Source organism: Arvicola amphibius, chromosome X (assembly GCF_903992535.2).
Source record: "Arvicola amphibius chromosome X, mArvAmp1.2, whole genome shotgun sequence".
NCBI classification, from domain to species: Eukaryota; Metazoa; Chordata; class Mammalia; order Rodentia; family Cricetidae; genus Arvicola; species Arvicola amphibius.
The window spans coordinates 60,366,138-60,393,778 of NC_052065.1; the positions used below are offsets into that span (position 1 = coordinate 60,366,138).

Sequence of the window (27,641 nt, forward strand, 5' to 3'; positions counted from 1 at the left end):
TCTGTCACCCCTCCTGGCCTGTGGTCCCATGAGGAGGTCCAGCAATTTGGCATTTGTATATGTAAGCCCCAGACCTCAGAAATTCCTTGAATGGCCTTGTGCCTTCCCTCTTCCCCAAAAGCCCCAAGAAGGAACTTCTAAGGTGTCTAAACTGTTGCTCTCCTTGTCATGGCCTTCTCAGTTTTCCTGGCCACTGAGGTCTCTTATGCCACTTCTCAAATGCCCCCTGGAAATTCCAGTCCTACACAAAGTGCAGAAGGTATTGCCAAGTGCTGGCTACCAAGCCCTCACTGCACACAGAACCAAAATAAACCCCTGTTGATATGGAAACGGGTCAAATTATTTTAAGAAAAAAAATTACTCCTTCATTAAGTCATGTTGTTATAGAAACCAGAATTAGGAAAGTAACTTGGCCGTGGAGGTTAGGTGTCATGTTTGGGACAGGGGGTTTTCCAAATAAGTGGAAAACAATTTGTGCCCATGTTTCCCCTGGCCTTTGTCTCTAGGCCAGGAATGACGGGAAAGGTCAGTTTAGAGAATCCACTGCCCCATCTGGACAGGTCACTCAGCAGGGCCTTGTCTGTGGAATGCACCAACGTGGGAAGCATGATATAAGCTGAAGCTAATTGAGGGGTGTCCGGCACCACCCAGTATGCAAATCAGCACCTCCATTCAACAGCAGAGTGAGTGTCCTAACTTCCTGGAACTAGAAGACGGCAGCTAGACCTGAAAAAGAAAATTAGCAATACCTGTTTTTTTACTGTCTTTTTTTTTAAGACAGGGTTTCTCTGTATAACAGCCCTGGCTGTCCTGAAACTCTCTCTGTAAATCAGGCTGGCCTTGAACTCACAGAGATCCACCTGCCTCTGCCTCCCTGCTGGGAATAGGTATGTGCCACCACACTGACCATAAATGTAATTTAAAAAAAATAAAGAAATCCTAGCTGAGCCTAATGTGGTGGTATATGGCTATAATCGTAGCACTCAGGAGGTTGAGGCAGAAGGATCATGAGTTGTAGGCTAGCCTTGACTACAGAGTGAGCCCCTGGCTCAGTTTCAAACAATGAGGAAGTGGTTTGTTGTTGTTGTTGTTGTTGTTGTTGTTGTTGTTGTTTTTAATGACTGGGAATGTAGTTCGGTGTTAGAGTGCTTGCCTAACACATGCAAGGCCCTGGATTCTGTCCTTAGCATCACTATTCTGAAAAATTGAAACCTTATCTGCTTTTCACAAGGCTTTTAAGCTTTGAATTTACATGTATATGTATATATATATATATAAAATGATATACATACTTATACATAGTAAAAAAAACTCCATGACTAAAAGATTCTCAAGGAAAGCTTTTAAAATTCATCTTAGCCAATCAATAAAAACATTAAAATTGCGTGTATCAGCAGGGTAATGCTTCCATGAATATATATATATATATATATATATATATATATATATATATATATATTAGGTGATGTTTAAGCCATGTTAGCAGCCAGCTCTTCAATTGCATATCTTGAAACTGTATCTGCTTTTTGCTGAGTGGGCTGGGAAATTAACTGCTGGAGGGACCTGAATTTCAACGTGGATCTATTGTTTATCAACTGCGACCTGAGCAATTTATAGAGCCTCTCTCGGTCTCATTTTTACAATGGAAATGTGTTGTGGGAATTAGAGATAATGCATGCACAGGGCTTGTCTGGTGCCTGACACACAATAGAGATGCAATAAATGTTTTTGAAGACTTGATTAGGGAGCTTTTAAAAACAGTTCATGTTGAACCCAACTCAGAGCAAATAAGTCAAATGTGAAGTTCGGAATGGGTATTTGGATGGCCCTGGATGGCCCTAAAGTTCAGTCAGGGTTGGCTCCAATCTGGGCAGAAAAATAAACAAGCTTCTAGAGGAAACACTACCCAACGCATACAAAAGCCAGCACATGGCTATCTACCACTGGGTCATACTGTGGGGTTCCAGAAATGGTGATTATGGCTCCTTCCCCTTGAGGGGGGGGGTCTTAAGCAGGCAGTAGAAAGGATAAAAGCCAATAAGCAACCACAGTATTTATGATCAAGTCTGCAGCCAGGGTGCTGGGTGTATGACAGGGATGTCAAGTAGTAAACTCCATGAAGAACCGACTGGAAGAATTACAGGACTAAGCACAGTGGTGCACACCTATCATCTCATTGCTAGGGAGGCTGAAGACAGGAAGATCAAGGGGTTGAAGGCTAGCCTGGGCTATACACAGCAAGACTCTTCCTGGAAAAAAAAGAGGAAAAAATCATAGCAGCCATTTCCTGGTAGCATTTTAGTGGCAGGGAAGCGCTGCAGGCACTCTGATCAGTCAGTCAGTCTATCTTCCTCGGAAGAAGGAGTGGGTATTTGTTCAACTAACATGCATTTGCTGGGCATCTATTACGTGCCTCAGAGTATGGGCATGCTGAAAACCAAAGCAGACAAGCCCCTGGCCTCAGGGTAAGGCAAGTGGTTTACTAGTGAGACCAATAAACCAGGAAAGTTTTAGATGGTCCTGAGTGCTGGGATCAAAAGCAGAGGGGCAAGGCTCGAGTGACTAGGATGGAGACACCTTAGCAAAAGCCCAGAAAGCCTTCCCGATGGAGTATGTGAACACATTCAAATAGCGTCTCTGGCAGAGTGGATAGGTATGCAAAAGTCTTAATGCTGGAATTGGCCTGTCGTATTTGAGGAGCAGCACGAAGGCCTTTGTAATGCGAAAGATCCAAGCAATGCTGTCAGATTGAGGCCGGGGAGCAGAGGCAAGCTCACTGGGACCCTGGATTGTACTAAGAACTTGCATCTTAGTATACCGTGGTGAGACACAGGGAGGGGAACAATGGGGTGTGATTTGCCTTTTTCTTTACTAACAGCTTGAAATAGATCTCACGCGCCATACAACTCACCTGTCTAAGACCTACAAGCCAATGGCCCTTAGTATGTTGTTCCCAGATATATGCAATGGTCACCACATTTGAGAAAAGACTTTTCTTATCCCTAAATGTACATATTTTACTCATGAGCAGTCGCTTCTCAGTTCTAACAACCCTTTCACCCACCCCTACCCTAAGGCAACCACCCATTTATTTTCTGTCTCTGTGGATTTGCCTGTTCTGGACCCTTCATCTAAACAGAATCATACAATGTGGGACCTTTCCCAATGGACTTCTGCTACTTATCATGGTGTTTTCAAGGTTCCCATGTGTTGTGCCCTAGGGCAGCACTTGGTTCTTTTCATGGCGGAATAAAACCCCACTGTTTTTGCTTTTCCGTTACCATTTGGTGAGCATTTGGGTGCTATATCACCTGCTTTTCAGTGGCTGTGACAGAACACAATGACCAAGGCAACACTTAGGGAAGAAAAAGTTTATCTGGGCTTACGGCTCCAGAGGATTAGAGGCGGTGATGTTGAATAGAGGTAGCTGGTGTGAGTCTTTAAGCCCTCAAAGCCTGCCTCCAGTGACAGGCTTCCTCTAGTAAGGCCACACCTCCCACACCTCTCAGTGTCATCAACTGGGGACCAATTATTCAAAATTCAAACGTCGGAGACTATGGGGGGACACCTCACTCACACCACCACAGGAGGTTTGTTAGTTTTGCCTATTACACATAACCTAACTTGAAACGCTTGCCAGTGTTTTCTCTCTTTAGGGTGGATGCTTGGGGTAGGCCACTGGGTTCTATGGAGAGGCTATGTGTGAGCTCTCCAGTTAGCCGTCTGGGGAACTGCCAGGCTGTTTGCCATAGCGGCTGTACCGTTCGCCTTCCTTAGCACTCGTTAGCAGCTGTTTCTTCTTGCTGGCCGTCCTAATGTCTATGAAGCGGTTCCCACCGTGGTTTGTTCACATTTCCCCGTGAATTTGGAATTCCTGGCATGTGTTTACCGATCATTTGAGTTAAGGTTTCACTTTGTAGCCCAGGGTGCCCTGGTACTGTCTATATAAACCCAGGTTGGCCTTAAACACATGATGCTCCCATCCCTGCAACCCAAGAACTGGGATTATAGATTTACATCACCGTATCCAGTTTTTACTTCCTTTATTATTATTATTTCTTAAATTTTTATGTTTATGGGTATCTCGAATGCCTCTACGTCTGTGCAACACATGAGTCTGGTGTCAGCAGAGGCCAGAAGAGGGCATTGGATCCCTGGAACTAGAGTTACTAATGATTGTGAGCTGCCATGTGGGTGCTGGGAATTGAACCTGGGTCCTCTGAAAGAGCAGCCAGTACTCTTAACTTCTGAGCCATCGCTCCAGCCCTTTTTATTTTTATTACTGAATTGTCAAAATATATAGTACTCTAGACACAAATCCCTTATCAAATACACGATTGGCAAATATTTTCTTCATTGTTTGAGTTACCCTTGATTTTCTTTTTTCCCTCTTTCTATTTATTGTTGGAGAATTTCATACACACAGAAAATTCATTTTGATCAAATCCAACCCCCATTTCCCCCTCCAATTCCTCCTTTATCCCCCACCACTTTTCCCTCCATCTTTATGTGCTCTCTTTAAAACCCACTGAGTCCACTGAGTGTTGCCAGGATGTACAGCGGAGCAGGAGCATCCTCTGGAGCATGGGAAGCCTACCAGGAGCTGCATCCAAAGGAAACTGCCTGTCCCTGTGGTGTCAGTCAACACTTCCCTGGAGCTCCTCAACTAGAGGTGGGACTTCATGAGCCCCTCCTTCCCGTCCATGCTGGATTTTGGCTACCTTGATCTTGGGCCATCATCGCTTTGCCTGCTGTCCCAGATACCGTGAGCCCTTTCACTTTCTTGATGGTCAACTTTAAAATTCAAGAGTTTGTAACGTCAATGCAGTCCCATTTGCCTACTTTTTCCTTGTGTTGCTCTTGCTTGCATACCAAATAATCCATGGCCTCATCCGTGAGTGAATTTCAAGAAGAAAGTTTCTTTGCTTGCCACAGAAGGGACAGAATGAGGCAGAGCTACACGAGAAGGGATGGCCGCAGCAGAGAGAGACCCTCTGTCTGCAGCTTTCGGACTCCTGTGAGACCTCCACACATAGCCTCGGGTTCCTGGCGGAGGGTGGAGCCCTGAACGCTTTGAGGTGATCCGAACCCGGGCACACTGGTGGGCTGGCCTCATTTTCTTGCACTATTTTTATATCCATGCCACTGCCTGCTTCTTTCCTGCTTTGACCCTTGTTGGGCAAGTCAGACATTTGAAAGGATGCGGGCTCAGGGCCAGGTCAGAAGGTAGTCTGGGTGATTTCCTGTGGCTCTGCAGAGGAGCCTCTGTCATGGTCACTCAGTGTGGAACCTAAGAAGAGCCCTTCCCCTTTCTGGACCTCAGTCTCCATGTCTGATACATGCGGGAGCTGTATAAGGTCTCTGACTTCCCACAGGCTTCTCTCAGTTCTCCCAAGGTAACTAAGTGATAAATATTTATCAAGGTAGCAAGGGAGAGCCCATGCAAACCACAGAGTGATGTTTACAGTATAGTCACATCTTTGTTTGACACAGGAGACCTTCCAGAAAGATGCACCCAAGCTATGTATCAGCAGTGCTTGCCTCTCGTGTCAGGTTAGGGGTTTCCTACTTCGATCTGTTTGCTTTGATCTCTAACCATCATAAACCCCGTTTTTGTAAGAACAAGAAAAGCATGGCAGATAAAAGTTTAAAGTTGAAAAATTTTTCAAAGAGAAGTTGTCTAGAAACTATTAGCAAGCAAAGGGAGTGGGAAGGTGGCAGAGGGCTACCTCATCCGTCAGCAGTAGGAACCTCAAACCCACGAATGTCCCTCCCCGCCAGGTCAGCTGTGAGGGAGGGCTGTTGGGGAGGCTCTTGGGGTCCTGGTCTGTGAAAAGGGGGTGTACCAAGGAGCTACCATAAACTCAGTGCTGTCAGAACAAGCCCCTTCTCCGACATCCTCTCAAAGGCAGGGGAAGCTCTGAGCTGGATTCTTGGAGTTGCCCTCAATTGCTGGAGGAGGTGTGACATCACACAAAGCAATCCTCAAAGCAGGTAGATAACAAAATGCTTTCCACCATTGGGAGAATAATCATTTATCCCTGAGGCAAGAGCTGAGCAGCTTTTCAAAGCACCCACTGCCTAGCAGTGGTGACAGTAGATATTATAAGCTTGCTTGCTTTTTCTCTCTCCTTCCTCTCTTTCCAACCGTCCTTCCTTTCTTGCACGTATGCGTGCTAAGGCTTGAACCTAAGTCCTCATGCACACTAGGTCAACTCTCCACTACTAAGCTACAACTGCACCTACGGGATTTTGAAAAAGGAGAAAAATCATTGCTTAACTCCAAGTCCTGACTGCTTCTACCACTCCGAGCACAGACTCACAACTGTGAGGAAGTGATTATTGCAGGTCTACCCAGGTCAGTTCTTAGTTTTCCCAGGATCCAGGAACTACCTTGGACCTATGGTCCTTTAACTTCTCTGGAAGTTATCAACAAGGAAACGTAAGCTCAGGGAGTTCACACAGCTGGGTTAGGTAGAGGCAGTCTCAAAGCTAGCGATGTCCAACTCCAAGGCTCCATTCTCTCTGGAAACATAACTACCCCAACTTGCCAACCATTTGTTTCTTTGTTAGAAATATGAATTTTCCTCTGGTTAGTGCTGAGCCAGTTGGTTTCCTGTATTCACCAATCAGCATTTGCTGGGCTGGGTTCCATCAGCACGTCCCAAAGCTGATCTTGACTTAGTAAAGCCCTTACTTTTCTACAAGGCTGTTCCCTTTGTAAAGACAGCTTTCTTTTCCTACCATAAACAAGCCAGAAATTCCTCAAGTTTGCGGGACAGAGGAGGCTGTGGGCAGTCCAGCTGAGTTAATCTTGAGCTAATCTTATTTGCCTGTGAGATCAATTGGCTGCGGGCAACAGACAAGTGACAGCACGGGCATTAATTCAGCAGCAGTTGGAGCGGCCTCGCAGCCAGGGACTGATTTATCAATCCTTTTAATGGATGGGATCACATTTAGCTAATTGTGTCCGAGGCCAGCACGAATAAGATGACCTCCTTGTGATATGGCTGTCCTGCATGGATGAGGGAATGAGAGGAGAGAGTGGGTAATAAGTTATGCCACCTTCTTGGCCACTCCTGTTTGGGTTCTGGGTAGCCCTGAGGTGTGTGTTACTGTCGAAGGCAGCATAGTGTAAGGCAAAGTGGTCCTTGCACCAATAGCATCAGCATCCCTTGGGAACCCATTAGGCATGCAGATTTCTGGGTTCTTTTCCTCAACTGGAGTATCTGGAAGTGCTGAATAATAAATACATAGCTAAATATTCTGCTTTAATTTCCCCAAAGAATTGTGAGCACAAACTCTGGTGCTAGGCAGCCTTGGTTATATCTGTGTGACCTTGGACAAGTTCTCTGACCTCTCAGTATCTCCATCTCTTTATCTGTAACATGAGGGAAATAATAGTATCTGCTTCACAGGATTCTTATGGAGATTAAGTTTATGCCTAGAGCAATGTCTGGGACATTGGTGTGTGTGTGTGTGTGTGTGTGTGTGTGTGTGTGTGTGTACGTGTGTGTGTGTACATATATACATATGTATGTATGTGTATATATATTTTTTCCTTCAGAACAACAGTGATTCTAAAAGAATCATAAAATTCCTGTGGTTTACTAAGTAGAATTATATTATTACTGCAATGGTATTTGTGCATAAATGTGTGTGTGTGTGTGTGTGTGTGTACAAGGTGGACTTATGAGTGATTGCTTTCTACTGTTACAAACTTTTATAATATAATTTGAGATAATACATCTTTAGAATCCAATGAGTCTACTCTGGTGAAGTAGAGAAGCACAATGCTTCATGAGCAAACAATGGGCAGAGTGAAAGTCAAGGCTGCTGTAGGGGATGTGGGGTGGTATGGCTTCTATCCATGGAGCTCCTCCCCACCTAAGGGCAGGAGAGCGGATCTCTGCTCCTCGGGTGACATTGCAGTAGAGTGGAGCTTGAGGTTCCAGAAGTCTAGAAGTGGAAAGGTGTGACCAGGTGTCTGTTACACCGAAAGAAGCCTGGCCATGGTATTGAGAGTGGCTGGCCTGGGGTTATGAGGCTAAGGGCTGGACACAACAGAAAAGGAGAGAGCATCCGTCTAAGATGCAGGGAAATCTTGGAAGCTGTTAAGCCCATTGATTGCTGTGGAGATGTCTGTCCAAGTAGATTTCGATTTTCAAAGCTGGTCAGTGGGCTCTCTACTCATTGCCATCCTGACTGGGCTGTGAGATCTGGTATAGGGTTGGGTAAGCTGATTGCAAGACCAGGATCCAGCTTAGGTTATTGGGATGGGAGGGGATGGAGTGAGTTTGAAGCTCCAACCTTGCTACCTCCAGCCCCACTTGTTCCTTTTAAACTATGGTCCCCAGAATACAGATACTAGTAAGAGTTTAGTATAGCACTTGCCTCTAAAGCATATTTCTCTGCATCCCAATAAACACTTTAATTCTTAGTGGACCCAATGCCTACTTATATCTGATCACTGTCTGGGCTCTCCTGCAATGCACTGGGATTTTGCAGCTTGTCACATAGTTCTCCAGTCAAATTTTCCCACCTTATGTCGATGCTTCAGTATGGTTTTGTGGTATACTTCTACTTTATAAGGCTTGTTGTTTGGTTGGCTTTTTTGTTTGCTTCTTCCGTTGTTGTTTCAGAACAGCTTCATTGAGACGAAAGCCTGTATACACCATAAAATCCAGCCATTTCCAGTTGTGCAATCCAGTGGGTTTATACTGCACTAAAGTAAGTTCAGAGAGTATGCAGCCATCACCATTACCAATTTCAGAGCATCACCCTAATGTGCCCATTATCAGCCTCTCTCCAGCCTTAGGCAAGCATTGATAGATTTTCTGATTTTGTGAATTTGCCTGCTCTGGATGTCATGAAATGGGATCATTCATTATGAGGCCTTTTGTAGCCATCTTCTTTCACATAGTTTGATGCTTTCAACGTCTATCCATAGCATAGGATGTATCCGTACTTCATTTTTGTCGACGAAGAACTTTTCATTGTATGATTGGTTTTATGCACTCTCCCGTTGATGAACATTTGGATTGTCCTACTTTGGGGTGAGAATAAATAGCTCAGCTATGAACATCCATGTTTAAGTTTTTGTGTGGACATATGTTTTCATTTCTCTTGGGTATATTACTAGGAACAAAAGCATTGCATCGTGCGGTACCTGTGTTTACCATTTTGGAAGACTGCAAAGCTGTTTTCCATAGTGGATTCCTCGGCAGTGTATGAAGGTACTAGTTTCTCCACATCCTAGCTAACACCCTAGCTAATTATATCATTATCATCATCATTATTATAGTATACTAGTGGGTGAGAAATAGTATTTTTTATTTGTTTCCCTAGTGATTGTGTGTTGAACATCTTCTCGTGTGTTTTTTGTGTATCTTCTTTGGAGAAACACCTTTTAAGATCCCTTGCCAGCTTTTGTTCTGGATTATTTATCTCATTGATTTATAAGAGATGCTTATACATTTTAGATGCAAGTCTCTTATCATATACATAACTTGCAGATATGCTCTCATATTCTGCAGGATGTCTTCACTTTCTGCATGAAATTACTGATAGGGTTTGATAAAGGAGGAAGAAATAGGAGGATCACAAGTTTGAGGCCAGTCTGGGCTACACAGAGCTCTGGTCCTTGGGGTCTGACTTCTCCTGGGGATGCTGTCTCTGGACCACAGGGGAGTCTGAAACACTTTCTGGAGGTTGTCTTGGAGCCAAGGGAGAATGGGGAAAAAAAACTAAGGATCCACCTGAAACCACCTGAGTTTCATGGCTACCTTCACCACTGGGTGCTGACCTCTATTTATAGCAAAAAGTTTTAAATTTCAATGAAATTCAACTTGTCTGTAGTTTTCTTATTTTATTGTCATATCTAAGAAGCCATGATCTAATCCAAGGGCTCAAAGATTTATATCTATGTTTCCTTTTAAGTTTTGTAGTTTTAGCTGCTACATATGGGTATTTGATACACTTAGGTTTACTTTCGTGTGTACATAAGAATGGATTACAGTTCTACTTTTTTGCATTTACCTAGACAGAGTTGCCCCAACACCACTTTTTGAAAAGACTTTGCCATTGAATTGGCATCTTTGTCCAAAGTCAGTTGGCAATAGAAGAGTGGGCTTGCCTCTGGACTCTCGATTCTGTTATATTGTTTTATATATTTAATTTTAAGTCTGATAATTAAGATTTTAATAATCAAAAACTTGTGTGAAGCTTTAAAATCAGCAAGTAAGTCCTTCAACTTTGTTCTTTTTCAAGGTTGCTTTGGCAATTTTGGGCCACCTGAATTTCCGTGTAGACTTTGTCAGTTTCTACAAAGAAAAGGAAAGTGTTACAAGAATTGTGTTGTGTCTATATATCAATATGGGTGGTATTTTAATAATATTAAGTATCCTAATCCATAAACATGGTATATCTTTCTGCTTGCTTTCATAGTTATCTTTTGCATGTTTTGTGGTTTTCAAAATATAAATTCTGCACCTCTTTTGTTAACTTTGTTTCTGTGGGTTTTATTCTCTTCGGAGAAGAGGTGTGGGTACTACGGATTGAACCTAGGGTCATATGCATGCCAATGAAGTGTGCTACTGCTGAGCAATATTCTCAGCCCTCTGTTTTATTTTAATCTGTAGACCAGGCTGCGATTAAAGGCATGTGCCACCATGTCCAGCTTTATTTTAATTTTTAAAAGGAAAAATCTTATGTATCTCAGGCTAGCCCTGAACTCTTTGTGTAGTCAAAGATAAACTTGAATTTCTGATCTTTCTGCCTCCACCTCTCCAGGGTTGGGAAGACATTCACGTGCCACCACGCTGGTTTTATTTCGTGCTGGAGACTGAACCTGGAGCTTCATGCATGCTAAGCAGGCATTCTACTAACTGAGAACATCCCCAGTCTCTTCTCAGCCTCTTTTAGTGCTTTTTATTTTGAGATCGGGTCTCATTAAATTGTATAGGCTGGACTTGATCTCATTCTGTAGCCCAAACAGGCCTCCAACCTGAGATCCTTCTGCTTTAGCCACCTAAGTAGCTGGGGTTACAGACTTGAGCCAGGCCCAGGTTCTTTTTTCTGCGGGGGGGGGGTGTCAATACAGGCTTTCTCTGTGTATCCTTGACTGTCCTGGAACTTGCTCTGTAGACCAGGCTGGTCTTGAACTCACAAAGATCTGCCTGACTCTGCCTCCTGAGTGCTGGGATTAAAGGCGCGCACCACTGCCACCTACCTGATTAGGCCCAGGTTCTTTGTTCATTTTAAAAATATATTTATAACCAGGCATGGAGGTGCACACCTTTAATCCCAACACATGGGAGGCAGAGACACAGAGAAACTCTGCCTCAATGCCCTCCAAGTGTGTGTGTGTGTGTGTGTGTGTGTGTCTATGTGTGCACGCACACTCACACGTGTGCGTGTGTGTGTGCGTGTGTGTGTGTTTAGGAGGTGCATGCATATTGTGGTGCACATGTAGACATGAGGACAACAGCTTTTGGGAGTCGGTTCTCTCCTTTCATCTTGTTGCTTGTGTTGCTGAGCAGCGAATTCCAAGACAGCAAGTGTCCAGGTGATTCTCCTGTCTCTGCCTCCCGTGTCTTTGCACGAGTACTGACATTACAGATGTTTGCCACCACATCTGCTTTCTACATGTATTCCAGGCATGGAAGTCAGGTCATTGGGCTCGTATGGGTAGTATTTTGCCCTTTAAGTCATCTCTCTAGCCCACATTGCTTTGTTTTTCCATGATGATGTCCTAAATAGACTTGTTTTTTTTCATTAGTGGTCAGCATTGGATATCAAATGATATCCAATATCATTTGTATTGCCAATATGTATATGCCAATCAGGAGCTCGCCTGTTGAGCTACAGACCTAACTCTCTTTTTTGAATTTTTATTTGGAGACATGATCTCACAAAGTCGCCCAGGCTAACCATGAGCTTGATATCTTCCTGTTGATGCCTTTTGAATAACTTGCACTATCCATCACTCCTGGTTTATTTTTCATTTCAGATTTTATTACAAGTATATAATATTACACTTTTAAATAATCCATAGGCTACAACCTTATCAAACATATTATTTTTAATAGATTTCTAGTGGATTTATTAGAATCTTTCATGTATGAGATCATGTCATCTTTGAAATTTAATTTACTTCTTCCTTTCGAATCTGTATGTATTTTATTTAATTTTTAAAAGTAATTTATTTAACCAGGCAATGGTGGTGCATGCCTTTAATCCCAGCACTCAGGAGGCAGAGACAGGCAGATCTCTGTAAGCTCAAGGCCAGCCTGGGCTATAGAGTGAGTTCCAGGACAGCCAGGACTGTTATATAGAGAAACCTTGTCTTACAAAACTAAAAAATATATTTATTTTTATTTTATGTGCATTGGTATTTTGCCTGCATATATGTCTGTGTGAGGGTGTCAGATCTTGAAGCTACAGACAGGTGTGAGCTGCCATGTGGATGCTGGGAATTGAACCCTGGTCCTCAGGAAGAGCAGCCAGTGCTCTTAACTGCTGAGTATCTCTCCAACCCCTCTTATTTAATTTTTTAATTTAATCATTCTGGTTACAACCTGTATGTATTAGTTACTTTTCTGATGCCGTGATAAAATGCCATGATCAAAAGCAACTCAAGGAAGAAAGGATTTATTTTAACTTATGGCTCCAGAGGGATAAAGTTCATCATAGTGGGGAAGGCGAGGCAACAGAAGCAGGAAGTAGAGAGATCACATTTCATCTGTATAGAGGAAGCAGACAGCTAGAACAGGAAGTGGATGAGCCCTCAAAGTGCACCCCCAATTATGCACTTGTTCCAGGAAGGCTCCATCTTTAAAAGGTTCCATAACTTCCCCAGATAGCATCCCCAACTGGGGACCAAGTGTTCATACACATGAGCCTGTGAGGAGGATTTCTCATTCACACTCAATATAATGTTGAATGGAAGTAGTAGAGAGTAGACACCCTGTTCTTGTTTCTGATCTTCGGGGAATATATTCAGTGTTTCAACACATTAAATGCAATGCTATTGTGAGTTTCTCTTGCATGCCTTTTTCTATTCTTAGTTTGTTTGCATGCTTTTATCATGAAAGGATACTGAATTTTTTTAATATCAAATCCATTTTTGTGCCTTCTGAGATCGATCATGATTTTTTTTCATTCTATCAATATGATGCATTATATTGATTTTCAGATGTTAAAATAATCTTTCATTCTTAGGACAAATTATCCTTGGTAGTGGTATATGATTACTTTTATATATTACTGGATTTGGTATGCTAGTATTTCATTGAGAATTTTTACATTCATATTGATAAGGGATAATAGTCTATATTCATATTGTTTGTTGTCGGTGTTAGTGTCAGAGTAGTATTTGCCTAATGAAACAAGCTGAAAAGTGTTACATTCTCCTCAATATTTTGAAAGGGTTTATATATAAAGAATTGATGTTTTCCAACCCTCCTCAAGACCCAGTAATACCACTTTTGGGTATATATCCAAAGGATGCTCAATCGTGCCACAAGGACATGTGCTCAACTATGCTCATAGCAGTTTTGTTTGTTATATCCAGAACCTGGAAACAACCTAAATGTCCCTCGACAGAAGAATGGATAAGGAAAATGTGGTACATTTACACAATGGAGTACTACACAGCAGAAAAAATTAACGACAGCTTGAATTTTGCAGGAAAATGGATGTAGCTAGAAAAATTATTTTGAGTGAGGGAACCCAGACCCAGAAAGACAGTTATCGCATGCACTCACTCATAGGTGGTTTTTAAACATAAAGCAAAGAAAACCAGCCTACAAACCACAATCCCAGAGAACTTAGACAACAATGCGGACACTAAGAGAGACTTACATAGATCTAATCTACATGGGAAGTAGAAAGTAGAAAAAGACAAGATCTCCTGAGTAAATTGGGAGCACGGGGACCTTGGGGGAGGGTTGAACGGGGACGGGAAAGGCAGGGAGGGGAGCAGAGAAAAATGTAGAGCTCAATAAATATCAATAAAAAAGAATTGATGTTTTCTTTAAATATTTGGTAGACTTCACCAGTAAATCCATATGTTTCTGGCCTTTTCTTTTTTTTGGTTTTTCAAGACAGGGTTTCTCTGCAGCTTTTTTAGAGCCTGTCCTGGACCTAGCTCTTGTAGACCAGGCTGGCCTTGAACTCACAGAGATCCGCCTGCCTCTGCCTCCTGAGTGCTGGGATTAAAGGCGTGCTCCACCACCGCCCGGCTTGGCCTTTTCTTTTTTTAAAAAAAATTCCATTGTGTATATATATATATATATATAATATTTATCCATTCATTTTTTAAAATTTTATTTATTTGTATTTTATGGGCATTAATGCTTTTTCTGCATGTAAGTAAGTCTGTGCACCACATGCATGCAGTGTTCATGAAAGGGAGAAAAGAGTCTCAGAGTCCCTGCACCTAAGCTGCCATGTGAGTGCCAGGAACTGAACCTAGGTCCTCTATAAGAGCAGCAATGCACCATTTTCCCAGCCCCCTGAGCTTTTCTTTGTAGGTAGCTTAGTCTCTTTAGTTATTATAAGATTATTTGAAGTTTATATTACTTCTTTGCTACTTCATTTTTTTTTATTTTTCAGTAGTGTGTGTGTGTGTGTGTGTGTGTGTGTGTGTGTGTAAGTGCAGGCATGAGCATGCCACTTACATGTGTCTTAGTCATGTTCTATTGCTATAAAGAGGCACCATGACAAGATTATAAAAGAAAGCATCTAATTGGAAGCTTGCTTATAGTTTCTGAGGATTGGTCCATTATCATCATAGCAGAAAGCATGGCAGCACAAATAGTTCTGGAGCAGTAGCTGAGAGCTTTACATCCTGATCCGGAGGCAGTAGAGAGACAGAGAGACAGAGACAGACAGACAGACTGGACCTGACATGGACTTTCAAAACCTCAAAGCTCACCTCTAGTGACATACTTCCTCCACCAGAACCACACCTCTTGATCCTTTCAAAGAGTTCCACTCCCCATTGATGAAGCATTCACAAGTGAGCCTATAGGGGCCATTCTTATTCAAACCACCACAACTTTCTAGAATCAATTTTCTCCTTCTCCCATGGACTCCAAGGACAGAAGCCAGAGCATCAGGCTTGCACAGCAAACACTTTGATCTGCTGGGCCATCTTGATGGCCTCATCGTCAGGCATTTTTGATACTTTGTGTCTTTCTAGAAATTTAGCCATTTCACCTAGGTTGTCTTTTGGCATACAATTGTTCTCAGATTCTTCCTTTCTATTCCTTTTGCTTCTATAAGGTCAATTATAATATCGCCATGTTTGCTTCTGAGGTTTATTCACTGACAGCCTACTGTCTCTTCTTATTCTCGGTCAGTCTGACCAAGAGTTTTGGAAATCCCATTGTGTTTGAACATCTACGAATGCATGTGCATGTCCTTTACAGGAAGAACGTAAGTCATTCCTGCGTATGTAGCTTTTGGCCTGAGCCTCAAAGCATACTTTTCTGTTCCTCGTGCTGAGGCAGATTTATCCTCAACTAGCAGTGTTTTTAGTACCCAGCGGCCCTGGTGCACAGGGCCGTCACAGTCCTACCTCTCACTGTGGGAATTAAGCTGCAGCTTTTTAGTACATGGCCCTCAGCCAAAGTGGCTCATTTCTAAGTATGAGGGCCTGGAACAGAGCCGAAGGCATCAGGTTCTAACAGCAGGGAACCTCAAGCAAGGCACTGTAGATAGGCCCGGGCCTTGATCATATGGAGCATTGTCTACATTGTGTCCTAAATGGGAACTGAGGCAAGAAAGGCCTCTTACTGTTCTGACCATACTCTTCTTGGTCCCAGTGCCCAGTACTGTACTGTCCTGGTTAGCAGGGACTCCAATGACAGGTAGGAGACTCCAGAAAACAGGAAAAGGCATTTGAGCTGCGGGGCAAGGCCTGATTCTATCTGATGATCTGGATGACTGACCCAGTTGGTAGTTTTCCCCCTTTTCTCAGCATGCCCCAAGTCTGGCCCAAGTCCTAGGGTAAGGCATTCGTTAGTTCAAAAAATTTGTTAGGGTCAATAACACGTCTACTTATTTCCAGACTAATGAGACATCTGTGTCTCTCGCAAGCATGTCTTCATTTTAAAACCAAGTAAACACCACCAACATTTCCTTGGTGAGAAAATGAAAAAAAAAAAAAGAATCAACTCTTTGGGATGGGTTTGCAGTGAGCTAGAAACGCAAACCAACTGTGACAGCAACAACTCCACCCAGGGTTGCTGACTCAGGACCAAGAGGAAGAGGGAGCTGCCAGACTTCATGATTTCTGTAAACAGTTCTTGAAAGAGAAACCACACACTTGTCCCTCTGCCAGCCGCAGCTTGTCCCCACAGCTGACAGGGCAGTCATTGTCTTTCCTCTGATCCCCTCTGACAGGACTCCTTAGTGTGAACTCCATGGCTATCTAGTGAGTCTACAGTTAGAATTTAGGAGATCTGAGAACTGGGGGTAGAAAGACAATTTGATCTTTTCGCCACGAACCGTGATCAGAATTTTAGCATTTCCTTGAAGTCTGAATGTAGGCAACAATAGGATTAGCCAAATCAGGATTTTCTCCCCAACAGAAATCATAGCTGTTTTCATATTGTGATACAGTTGTTACATCTCAGAAATCACCAGACTCTAATCTCTAGACTTACCATCAAACTTTTTGTTATTAGAGATAGAACTGGACCATGAAATGATTATAAAAAAAGTCTCATATGATTGATCTCCTTTGTTATACTACATATTTCATTTTATTCTATGCATGTAAGGCAAGAAAGAATGTATCATTTTAAAATATTTATTTATTATGTATACAATATTCTGTCTACATGTATGCCTGCAGTCCAGAAGAGGGCACCAGACTTCATTACAGATGGTTGTGAGCCACCATGTGGTTGTTAGGAATTGAACTCAGGACCTTTGGAAGAGCAGGCAATGCTCTTAACTGATGAGCCATTTCTCCATCCCAAAAGAATGTATCTTTAAAAACTGTTATTTTAAGAAAGTATCCAGGTTTATTGAAGGAGGAGCGCACATGTGACTTGCCAAAGGTGAAGACCCACCTTAGACCTTAGACCACTTATGTTCCTTGGGCCTCGTTCTGTTGTTTTGTTTTTGTGTTTGTGTGCTTTTCCCTGTTTGTTGAGATAGGGAGGAGTGTCTCACTATATAGCCAAGGCTGGCCTTGAACTCGAGATCATCCTGCTTCAGCTTACCAGGTGCCATGCCTAAGTCCTAGTGTGTCATTGCTTTATCTTGAGACTGGGTTTTACAACCAAAATGGTCTTATAGCCAAATCTGGCCTACATCTTGCCATCTACCTGCCTCAGTGCTGGGGTTAGAGGTGTGTGTCACCATGCCCAGCTCTCTTGGGCTTCGTTTCTGAAGCACAAAAGTTTGCCTATCTGCGTGCTTAGTGTTAATGACATTGGTCAGCTTCACCTCTGTGCCATGTGTCTTAGTCTCCCAAAGTAGGGACTAGTAGCGCTGCTCATAGGAATGTTGTAATGATTAATGAATGTGAAGCATTTGGAATTGACCCATGGTCAGTGCCAGCTAGGTCTTGGCTATTATCATCATCACTGGTTCATAGCAACAAGCTCAATAATATGTTCTACTATGACCTCCATTTTTAGAAAAAAAGGAAAGCAAGACTTAGAGAAGCGCAGTGATCAACTCAAGGACATGCATGCATCACAAGAATGGCAGAGGCCGAGGTCAAGGCTAAGTTTGTGTAAAGCCCGTGGAGGTCGCTTTTTACTACAGAGTGAGAGGAGGTCATGGCCCTCTGAGAGATGCTGGGCGTTGCCGAGGAGCTCAGCTGAGGAGCAACTAGCTGCCTGGCGTTTGAATAAGCTAGGCTTCGCCGCCTATCCTCAATATACCAATTAAAGAAGAACTAAAATTAAAGAAGTAGAGAGAAGTAATAATGAAAACCAGATAAAAGTGGTTTTCAATGTGACCACACCGAGAAGAGGAACAGTGAGTCCAAGTCCATATTTGGGGTTACAGACATGGAGGGTAATCATTGAGCCATTATAGTCTGGGCTCTCGTCTGTCCTGCAGATTGGTCTCGTAAGTTGTCAGAACTCTTCCTGGGAGGCAGGTTCCTCCTCTGGCTGACACCGGGGCTTCAGCCCTTCCCTTTTGGGATTCCGGAGAAATTTTTCATTCTTTGGGGTCCTTTGTTTCAGAAGTCTGATGGCAGAATGGAGGGGCATGGGCCTCTCACTAGAATACCCCCTCTCCTGCTCAGATGGTTACGGTCCCTATTGTCTCCTCTCCCCGTGTTTACAGGGATCTCCCAGCTTCATATGCCCAACAGCAGCCAGGTCTAAGGGTCCAGTCCTCCTTCCAAAGGAGCATCCATATTCCATGGGGGAAAGCCCACATTCTCACGCTGCACAGGCCCTGCAGCAATGAGCTCATGTGGCAACCCAGAACACCCTTGTTCCTAAGTGGAGCTCTGGCCACATGGTTCAGTGGTGCCAGGAGGACAGGACAGAGGGAGCTGAGAAGAGCACGGGCTGTTGGGATCAGAGATGGTTTCCTGAAGTAATCTTGGAGTTGAGCACATTGCTACTGGAGTGGAGCCAAGAATGTTTGTAAATTCCACCCCCTTTTCCCTTTCTCCTTTTTCCTTTTTCCTCTTTCCCCTTTCCCCATTTTCTTCTCTTCTCTCCTTCTTCAGAAGGTTCTCTTTACAGTGTGCAGGTTGGTCTTGAACTCCTGGGCTCAAACAATCTTCCAGCCTCAGTCTCCCATATAATGTAGAAAGTAGGGCTATGTCATTGCATCCTGAATGTTTATGAGTTCTTTTTTTTTTTTGGTTTTTCGAGACAGGGTTTCTCTGTAGCTTTGGAGCCTGTCCTGGAGCTAGCTCTTGTAGACCAGGCTGGTCTCGAACTCACAGAGATCCGCCTGCCTCTGCCTCCCGAGTGCTGGGATTAAAGGCGTGCGCCACCACCACCCGGCTTGTTTATGAGTTCTTAAAGGAGAAGAATAGGATGTTCAAAGGCCCAGGGCATGAAAGAGTCTGGTGTGTAAGTAGAAGGAAGTGATTTGACATATCTGAAGATAGATTAGAAGAAGGAAGGATGAGTGGGCATGCCTCCCTGATCGGATAGTGAAGAATGTCAGAATCAGGTCCAGGAGGCTTCCTCTCCAGAAGGAGAGCCATTGAGAATGAGATTTGTAAGCTCAAGGCGGCATGTGTGTTTGTGCACATGCGCGCGCACATACACACACACACACACACACACACACACACGGAAATGCCACCTCAAGATACCTGGAACACCACCTCAGATACGTGGAAAGTGGCTTGATTGGTAGGAGCAGAGATTAGGAGCTGGTTAGGCCAGCAAGGAGCTACAATAGTTTAGGGGGAGAGATGATCGGGACTCAGCTAAGGGGATGGAGAGTCTGGGCTGGATAGATTGTCTGACTTAGTCCATACCTCAGCCAGATTTCATGTGCCCTTAATGGGGGCGAAAGGAATGGCAAGGAAACTGGCCCTCCTTGTTTTGACTTGTGTGGGTCCTGTGAGATAAACTCCTCCCCCAAGCCATGGCCAGCACTTCACACATTCCATTTTAACATTCTCATATTAACAGCCAGGGCCCCACTTCCCAGTCCCCACCCCACCCCCATCCCCCATCATGAGGGCTGCTGAGGTAAGGGGCCCCTATTCTGCGTCTGTGTGTGGCAGGCAGGAAGGGGAGGGGGTGCAGGGAACAGGTCAGGGCCTGCTCATTGTCAAAGGAAATAGCCACCCTTTTAAGCCTTTAAGAAACTGTTTTCTTCCAAGTAGATTCCCTGTTACCAAGGCAACTTGAGAACTCTGGGCTTTGTGTTTCTGCCTAGGGTCCCTGGGGAGAAACGGCCTGCTGAGCTTTCCCTCGTCTGGGCAAGATGCATGCAGGACATGCTAGCTGGAAGTCCTTGTGTGGGGTCAGTCTCTCACTTCATTCCTTAGGTGCTTATCTTTAAGAGGAGACCACGCCACCCCTTCCTCAGCCCCAGAAGCCAGTTTTGGCTATGGAGGGCACAGGCTTCACACTGATAGGCCCAGCTTCTCCAGAACAAATGTCTGCACCCACCCTATGGACCAACCCTCCTAAAAGCTGAGGCAGGCGTCGGGGAGGGGTGAGCTTACACCAGACTGTGGTATATGCTGAGGAATCGCTTTTCCGTATGTTTCTCAGTTGTGTACTATATATTAGAACCGTGTCTCTGGCCTCGTGCCTGCATTGGAAGCTGTATGGGAAGGCGCGGGGGAAACTGGCCAGTAAATGTCATCTGGGCTACTTAGTCCCCACAGCTAGACTGGCATTAGAATTGCCTAGGAAGCTTTCCAGAAATAAGAATCATGGGGATTGATTCTATCAGTGGTGTAGGTAGACATTAAGAGCACAGGTTCTGGGTGTCACACTCTTGGGGTAACCCAGAGCCAACTGTGTGAACTTTCAGATCTGTTTCCTCGCTGCAAGATCATTTAAACATCAGAAGGCGTAAACAATGAACAGTGGGACCAGTGTCATAGGCAGCAGAAGCTTCTCTGTCTTCCTCCATCCATCTCTTCGGAAGAGGGTTTTGGGAACCCTCAAGATCCTTTTAGTCCTCCACCCCTACATCCTCCTTCCTTTCTTCTGTTCTGGCATTTTTCTGGACATACCAAAGGGCTGCTACTGTGAGGTGCAAAGGTCCCTCAGGTTCGGGGTCCAGGATCCCAGGCAGGGCCTATCCACCTTTGGGTGGCAGCAATAACCCAGAAACGTAGTGGTGTCTTTGGCTGCTCTGCCTACTTGCCTGTATGCACTGAGTGCTATGCATTCCCATTCTTGTGTGCCTTCTCGCTAGCTTTTTCAAGTCACCTCTCCTACACTCAGGCTTCTGTGAGGCTTGATGGGTTGTTTTTTTTTTTCTCACTCTCTCTCTCTAGAGGCTGGCATCCTTTAGTCCTCGAAGCATCTTGACATCTACAGGTATCCTTAGTAGTCACTTCCAGTTCTCCACGCAGAAGCTTGTTTAGACACCTGCCTTTTTAGTTGTGGACCAAATTGCTGCTGCTGTTGCTGCTGCTGCTGCTTTCCTGTGTGTCTCATGCATGCCATGAGCTGGTTCTATGAATGCAACAGTGTAAACTAGCAAAGAGGGTGTGGCCAGCAAGAGGGTTGCTGGCAGCCCTGGGAGCCCGCAGGGCTGGCACATAGTTGGCCCTTTTTCCTACTGTCCTTCACCTGCTCTCGTGAGTCCTTATACAAACTGACCCCACCAGCCCCAGCCTGCTACGTCATGAGAAATCTCAAGGCTGCTGGGTACCTTGTCTGAGCTCCTAACATCCTAGAAAGAGTTCCTTTCTAGGGGACTGTCTTTCATGGGGACAGCTCACAGCATGTATAACCTTTTCCTTCCCCAGAATGGGCCTTCAGCCATGTGCTCAGCACTGCTACTGGTCTAGCCTTGCTGGCCTTTTCTGATGCATTCTAGAACCACTGCCTGGCTGATTCCCTCGGAGCCCCCAGATACAGTATGCTGGACCCAGAATCTCCCATCGGACCTAAGATTCCTGAGACTTGGGTTCCTCAGTTCTAAAGGAGAGAGAGACCCACCGACCATTGTCTTCCTGAATTGTAGCAATTAAATGGTTCTCCCTTTCTTCCTCTCAAAGGGTCAAATCAAACATGCCTCTGTAACTAGGACTGGTTCTCCACAGAAACTCTGTGAGGAGGGAGAGCAGGGCAGAATCGGGAGACAGACCTGGCTTGTTAGACAGTTGGATGGAAGGAGAGCAGGCAGGGAGGAGCTGTTCTGGGATGACAACCAACAGCTACAGGGTTGTGAAAAGGCCACCCACTTTCACCTACAGGGCAGTGACTTCTAAGCCTGTATCCTTAACTTGAAGAGGGTGAGAATAATAAATAACCTGCTGCCCAGGGTGGTTATGGAGATGAATGATAATGGTCGCCCCTAAGTGCCCAGCACAGCATGCACAAGTAGCAGGGCTTCTGGGGGGAAATGTTTTAATTCATTTTTGAGCAAGCTGAGCAAGTACCAGAATGGGCTGTAGTTTTTTTTTTTGTTTTGTTTTTTTTTTTTTCTGACTCCACTGTCCGTCTAGGAGCAAGAAGCAGGGAGGTCTTGCTGCCTCTGGCTGGCCTGCTCTGGGAATGTGTTTCCAGCTAGCTCAGTGGAGTCCCATAGCACCATCTAGTGTCCTAAAGTGGAAGGGCACTCCCTCTCCACCCTGCCTATCCTCATTCCTTCCTCCCAAGCACTGCTTTGCCTAGAGGATTTCAAGGCTTCGGGCTAGCACAGATCAGCTAAGTTGCCTGGGAAGTTAAGTACCGCAGGTCCCTGTTTCTGATCGTTCAGTAACACAGACAGGCACAATGTTTACACACCCTTTTTGGTTTTTTATTGAGGAGAAAAAGCGTTAGCGTACAGAACAATTTCTCTTCACAACACAATGTAATACAACAACAGTCACAACAGTAACGTATTTGTATCTCCCCGGCTTCAGGGTGTCCTTGGGCTACCCTTATACCCTGCATGCATCCCCCCACCCCCATCCCTCCCCTCCCCTCCCCCTCCCCCATCCCTCCCACCCACCCCTCCCACCCACCCCCATTCCCAACCCAAGGAGGCACTCAAAGCTTCAGACAGCTCCTGTAGCTGTCACATCACACACAAAATATATTGAAGATCTGGGAAAGAAGGGAAAAGGTCAAAGGCAGTCCAAGCCTCCTCTGCCCCCAGAGGCCTACAAACCAGTTTACTGCTCGTGCGCACTCTCCCTGGAAGAGGCTACACGTGTTCAGAGTAAGAAGCGCCAACAGGGTCCGGCAAGGCCTGTACCAAGGAGGGCTCCAAAATTTGAGGTACAGGACACCTGCCTTTGCACTTCTCCACGAGCACAGGGACAGCATGACCAGCATGCTGACATCAGCCGACAGGGTCCATAGCTTCAAAGAACGGTGTTTTCCCTTCTGGAACTCTCGCCTGAGGAGATAAGCTGAAAAACAGACACAGAACAAAGTCTTCACGTGGTGTTTTTTACTCCAGCCCCTGTGAGAATGGGGAAGCCAAACAACTGAAGTGTCTAACAGCTCGGAAGGGTGAATGATTCCATGGCACACAGGTGACAGCCATTTCAGTCCCACGCTGGCCCTCCAGCAGGATGCCCTCCGCTTTAAGAAAGGGCAGTGAGATCCCACTAGAAAGAAATGAGCGACTGCTGCTTCTGCGTGATGCGATTCTGCATGTTTGCATGGGGGCTTTTTGTCTTAAAGTGTTCTCTGCTTCCCAAATTTCCCATAATGACTATATGTTAACCCTTCTCTTGGGGGAAAGCACTGTAAAAGGTAGCAACAGATTACAGGAACCCAGTTCCACTGATCTTCAGGCTAAGAAACAAAAGTAATAAGCAAACAGGCATCTTACCTCTTGCAGATGAACAGAGATCTCACCCTAAACCAGTCTGAGGACTGGGTCTGTTTCGGATTCCTCTTCCTCAGGTTCCTTCCTCTGGTCTTAGGTTCAAATTCTAAGGCTGAGTTCTCATGGAATTCCCCTCCTGCTGGCCACAGACAATCGGGCTGCACTTGCCCAGCTGCTAGGCTCTGTGCAGCAAGTTCAGTGTCCAGGGGACAAGTTGGGCCAGCGGTGAATCAGGCTGCCATTTTGTGGCCAGAACTGATAATAATACATGTGTGGCTTTCACCGCAAAAGCAGCATTTTTCTGGACCCAACTGAACAGCAGATGTCTTTCTAAGGGCACCTAAATTTGTGCCCCAGAAGCCCCTGGAGTGTGAAGGAGGCAGTCATCCCTGAAGCCATGCTGGCTAACTGAAGTTCGGCAACAGGCCTGGGAGAGATTGCCCCTCCTGAGAGAGCTGTGGAGGTGTTGGGCTGCAGAGCTGCACGGGTGCAGTCTCTAGCGAGCTAGCCCTGGTCTCTTCTCTCAGAACCGAAGACTCCTTAGAGTCAGAGGGGCTTGAAGAGCAGGGCAGTAAGGCCACCTCCACCACCTTGACGACACAGTCTGCTCGGGGCCCTCTAGCTGGGGCTGCAGACCAGAACTTAGCTGGGCGAAAAAGGCCATGTACCTAAAGCAAGAGTCACTCCTCAGGATGTCAAACTGAGTTGTGACGCTGCTGCCACCTCGGCCACCCCATCCCCTGCATCCCTAATACCAACCCTTTAAGGGAAAAGTGGCCAAAGCCTGTTCAAGGGTTGTGGTGCAGGAGTCTGAGGGAAGGTGACTCCAGCACTCAAGGTGGAGTCAGTTTGCCACCGTCAGGTCAAGAGAGCAAGTCTCAGTCACTGTCTGCTGCACGTGTGAGTTTGCATTCTTGTTGCACTGGGTGTAAGTCAGTTTCCCTTTCAGCCTCTTCTGCTGCAAACATGACAAGTCTATACTTCTTGGTGCCATCCTGCTCATTGTCCAGGAAGTGGCCTCAGTGGCATCAGGAGGTTAATGTAGCCTGTCCTTTAAATCATTGGGGCAGATCAGTGAGGCATTGGGTGAAGTTCTGTCTAAGAGTAAAACCGTAAGAACACAGGGCAAAGAACACACAGAGAGGCGAAGGCTGGGGACAACTAGAGGAGAGGACAAAGGTGACCAGTGCATTTACAAGAACAGGCCCAGAAACTTGCTCTCCAACTTGTGCAAGGACTGAGCACAGTACATGGCAAGAGGACAGCGACGACTGACCTCTCCCTTCTTAGATGGCCTTGGTTGGGCGCATTTCACTTGCTGGTTGTGGTTGCAAAACAGTCTGAAATTCTACAGGTCTCCCTTGAGTTCTTCAGGTCTGGAGCTTTCTTAAGGACTGGTCAGTAGATGTGGCAGGTACAGCAGCAATAGCAAGAGCAAGGGATGTGGTAGAAGGGTGTGTTCCCTGTGGCCAACTCACCCCAGGATTCACACGCGAATGCGGCCTTGAGCTCGGTGTCGCCCCTGTCTAGGAGTGAGGCAGAACAGCACTGAGGGGTGTCTTCGCACTTGGCGTTGCTCCAAGTGACCTGCATGGCGAATCAGTGGTGGTGAGCTGTAGAAGGGAGAATTGGCATCTGGAAGGCCCTCCAGAAGTGGGACTCGATTTTGGCTCCTCTGTGTGTTCAATTGCATTATGGAAGGTGCCACACTCGGGGAATTCTCGGCATGGTAGCCCATCGCAGAGCCCATGGTCTGGGTTGACGTGTCCACAAAGACAGGTTCTTCTATCTCCAACAGCTCTCCATGTAGGCCATGATAATGGGCAGCAAGCGCATGCATGTGTATGTGAATGCAGTCGTGCACATACACATGCTCGTGCTCATGCTGGATCTCCTCCTCTATCACTTGCTCTTGCTCCTGTTCTGGAAGCAGGACCCTAACCTCAACTTCAGCTTCCTCCTCGTATTTATCTTCACCACCATCCTCATCCTTCTTCATCTCCTCCTCCTTGTCTTCTTCCTCCTCTTCCTCCTCCTCCTCCTCTTCCTCTTCCTCCTCTTCCTCCTCTTCCACATCCTCATCTTCCTCCTCCTCCCCATCTTCCATATCCTCCATCTCTTCTTCCTCTTTCCTCATCTCCTCCTCCTCCCTCAGCTCCTGTGAGAAGGCATTCACGTGCCTCCCCTGATCCACCAGATAAAGCCTGTGCCCGCCTGCCTCTTCACCCTCATCCTCATTCTCAATGTGGCACGCCACCACACCTTCATTTTCATTCTCATTGAGAACTGGAGCCAAAGGGTAGAAGCTGCTTTGAACTTCGGGGAGTGGGGTTGGCTTGGGGCCGCGCACTTTCTTTTCTATCTCTGCACACTCGAGAATCAGCTCATCCAGATCTGCAATTTCAGTTGACCAAAAGAGCTCCCTTCGGACAAATTCTGACAAGCCTTTAAGGAACTGCTTTTGGAGGCGATTGTCATCCCAAGACAAGAATTGGGCCAAGAATTGAAAAGCATCTGCATAGCTGCCTAGGGTACAATCTCCCTGCTTGAGCTTACGGATGGCCTTTTTAGCCACGCGTGAGGGGATGGGGCCACAGAATACCTTACGGACTTCATCCAGGAAGAGCGGGAAGTTGGAATTCAAGGAGCTTTTTTCCTGAGTGGCTGAGATAGCCCAATCTCTCGCTTCCCCTGTGAAAAAAGAAATCAGAAAGGCCACCCGCTCCTCGCCCCCAGGGAAGTAATCTTCATGATCTGCTATGAAAGTCTCTAGCTGCATCAGAAATTCAGCCAGGTAGACCGGGTCGCCTGCAAATGGTTCTATGTCTGGCCGCTCCAGCGGTGGCAGAAAGACCTGTAGGGACACCTCTTTTGACTCGGGGGAGTGCAGCTCCGACTGGGCCAGGCTGGGTGACAGAGGAGGGTCACTGGACTCATCGGGGTTGGTATAGTCCTGGACCACGTTAATCAAAAGATCATCTGAGACATACTCGGGATCTGTGCGCGGAGGAGGCCAGCAGAGGAAAGGCACCTCCTCCTCCTCCTCCTCCTCCTCGGGAGCCGGCTCGGTCTCACTGACCAGGTACTCAAAGTTCTCCTCGGCAAGGACGGGCACTATGGGCACCACCGGCTGGTGGATGTTGCTCGAGACATTGCCGCGCAAGGAATTAACCTCGGCCAAGGCTCTCCCGAGCTGCAGGCCCAGATGGGCATTCTCTCCTCGAAGGGCATTTAACTCCTCTTGCAGGGCCTCATTCGCCAAGCGGAGGCTATTGAGATTTCCCGCCGCCTCTGACATCGTCACTAGTTCTTGGGGCTTTGAGTATCCCGCAGTTGGGGGCAGGGAGTTACAGGGTCTGCGGGAGGAAGCAGAAATGAGGAGGTGGGCGCAGGAAGCGACCGAAGTGCGGCCAGAGGGCAACGGGGCGCAAGCAAGCCCGGGCCACACCCACCCGGGGGACTCGGGCCGGGACACGTTACCTCGCTGCAGGGGTCGGAGAGGGCGGGCGGCGGCGCGGGACCTGGAGGCAGCAGGCTCAGGGCATGGATGAGATGCTGGCAGTGGTGGTGCGGTCTGAAGCAGGCAGAGCGGGAGGGAACGGACTGCGGCAGGATCTGTCGAGGAAAAATCTTGCGGACAGCGAGCCCTCCGCCTTTTAAGCGCTGCCAAAGAGCGCCCCCAGCAGGGGCGGGACTTCGGGAACTGAGGGAGCCCACTGGCTCCCGCGGCTGCGCTCTCACTCACTCTCTCCTTCCCTAGCCGCAGCTAACTCGAGTCGGGAAAATGCGACAGCGACTGCCCACTCGAGGTCGTCATGGCGACAGCCAGTGAACGTGTTTCTCTCCTCGGGCAGGCCCCCGAGTGTAGAGGAACTGCTTCGCGAGGCGCAGCTCAATCTCCAGAGCCTGTTGCAAGGTACTGCGAGGGAGGGGGGCTGCCCAGAGGCGGCTGCGCAGCAGGAGGGGGGGCAAAGAAGAAACCGGGAACAGTGAAAGAAAGAAAACAGTTCCAAAGCATCTCTCTTTTCACCTTCCAGACTGATAATGCTAAGACTGTTTCCGAGGCTGTTGCTCTCTCCCTCTTTTTTTGATTCAGTAGTCCCTAAGTGGAAAGGATACAGGCTGAGGCCCGGCAAGTCACAGAGAGGGGAATAGGAGACTCCCTCAAAGGAGACACA

The 27,641-nt window shown here is 46.2% G+C and overlaps 2 protein-coding genes across 3 annotated transcripts in view; one reads left to right on the forward strand and one right to left on the reverse strand.

The window, feature by feature from the left end:
* Nhsl2 (NHS like 2) overlaps nt 1–27,641 on the forward strand; it is a 244,346-nt gene that overhangs the window by 205,327 nt on the left and 11,378 nt on the right. The window contains exon 2 of the mRNA XM_038317487.1: nt 27,224–27,379. Within this exon, the coding sequence (XP_038173415.1) occupies nt 27,224–27,379 (156 nt within the window). The remainder of the gene's footprint in view (nt 1–27,223; nt 27,380–27,641) is intronic.
* Rtl5 (retrotransposon Gag like 5) lies at nt 24,594–26,761 on the reverse strand. Of its 2 annotated transcripts, XM_038317489.1 has the most exons (2): nt 25,334–26,761; nt 24,594–25,261 (listed from the first exon to the last, which is right to left on the reverse strand). In XM_038317489.1, exons 1-2 carry the CDS (start codon nt 26,759–26,761, stop codon nt 24,950–24,952), a joined length of 1,740 nt encoding a protein of 579 aa, XP_038173417.1. In that variant the 3' UTR covers nt 24,594–24,949. The 2 variants fall into 2 exon arrangements, with proteins under 2 accessions (XP_038173417.1, XP_038173416.1); XM_038317488.1 differs by having other exon boundaries at nt 24,594–26,761.

Coding starts and splice junctions, on each gene's coding strand:
- Rtl5 (XM_038317488.1), bottom strand. CDS start 26,761: ATGTCAGAGGCGGCGGGAAATCTCAATAGCCTCCGCTTGGCGAATGAG.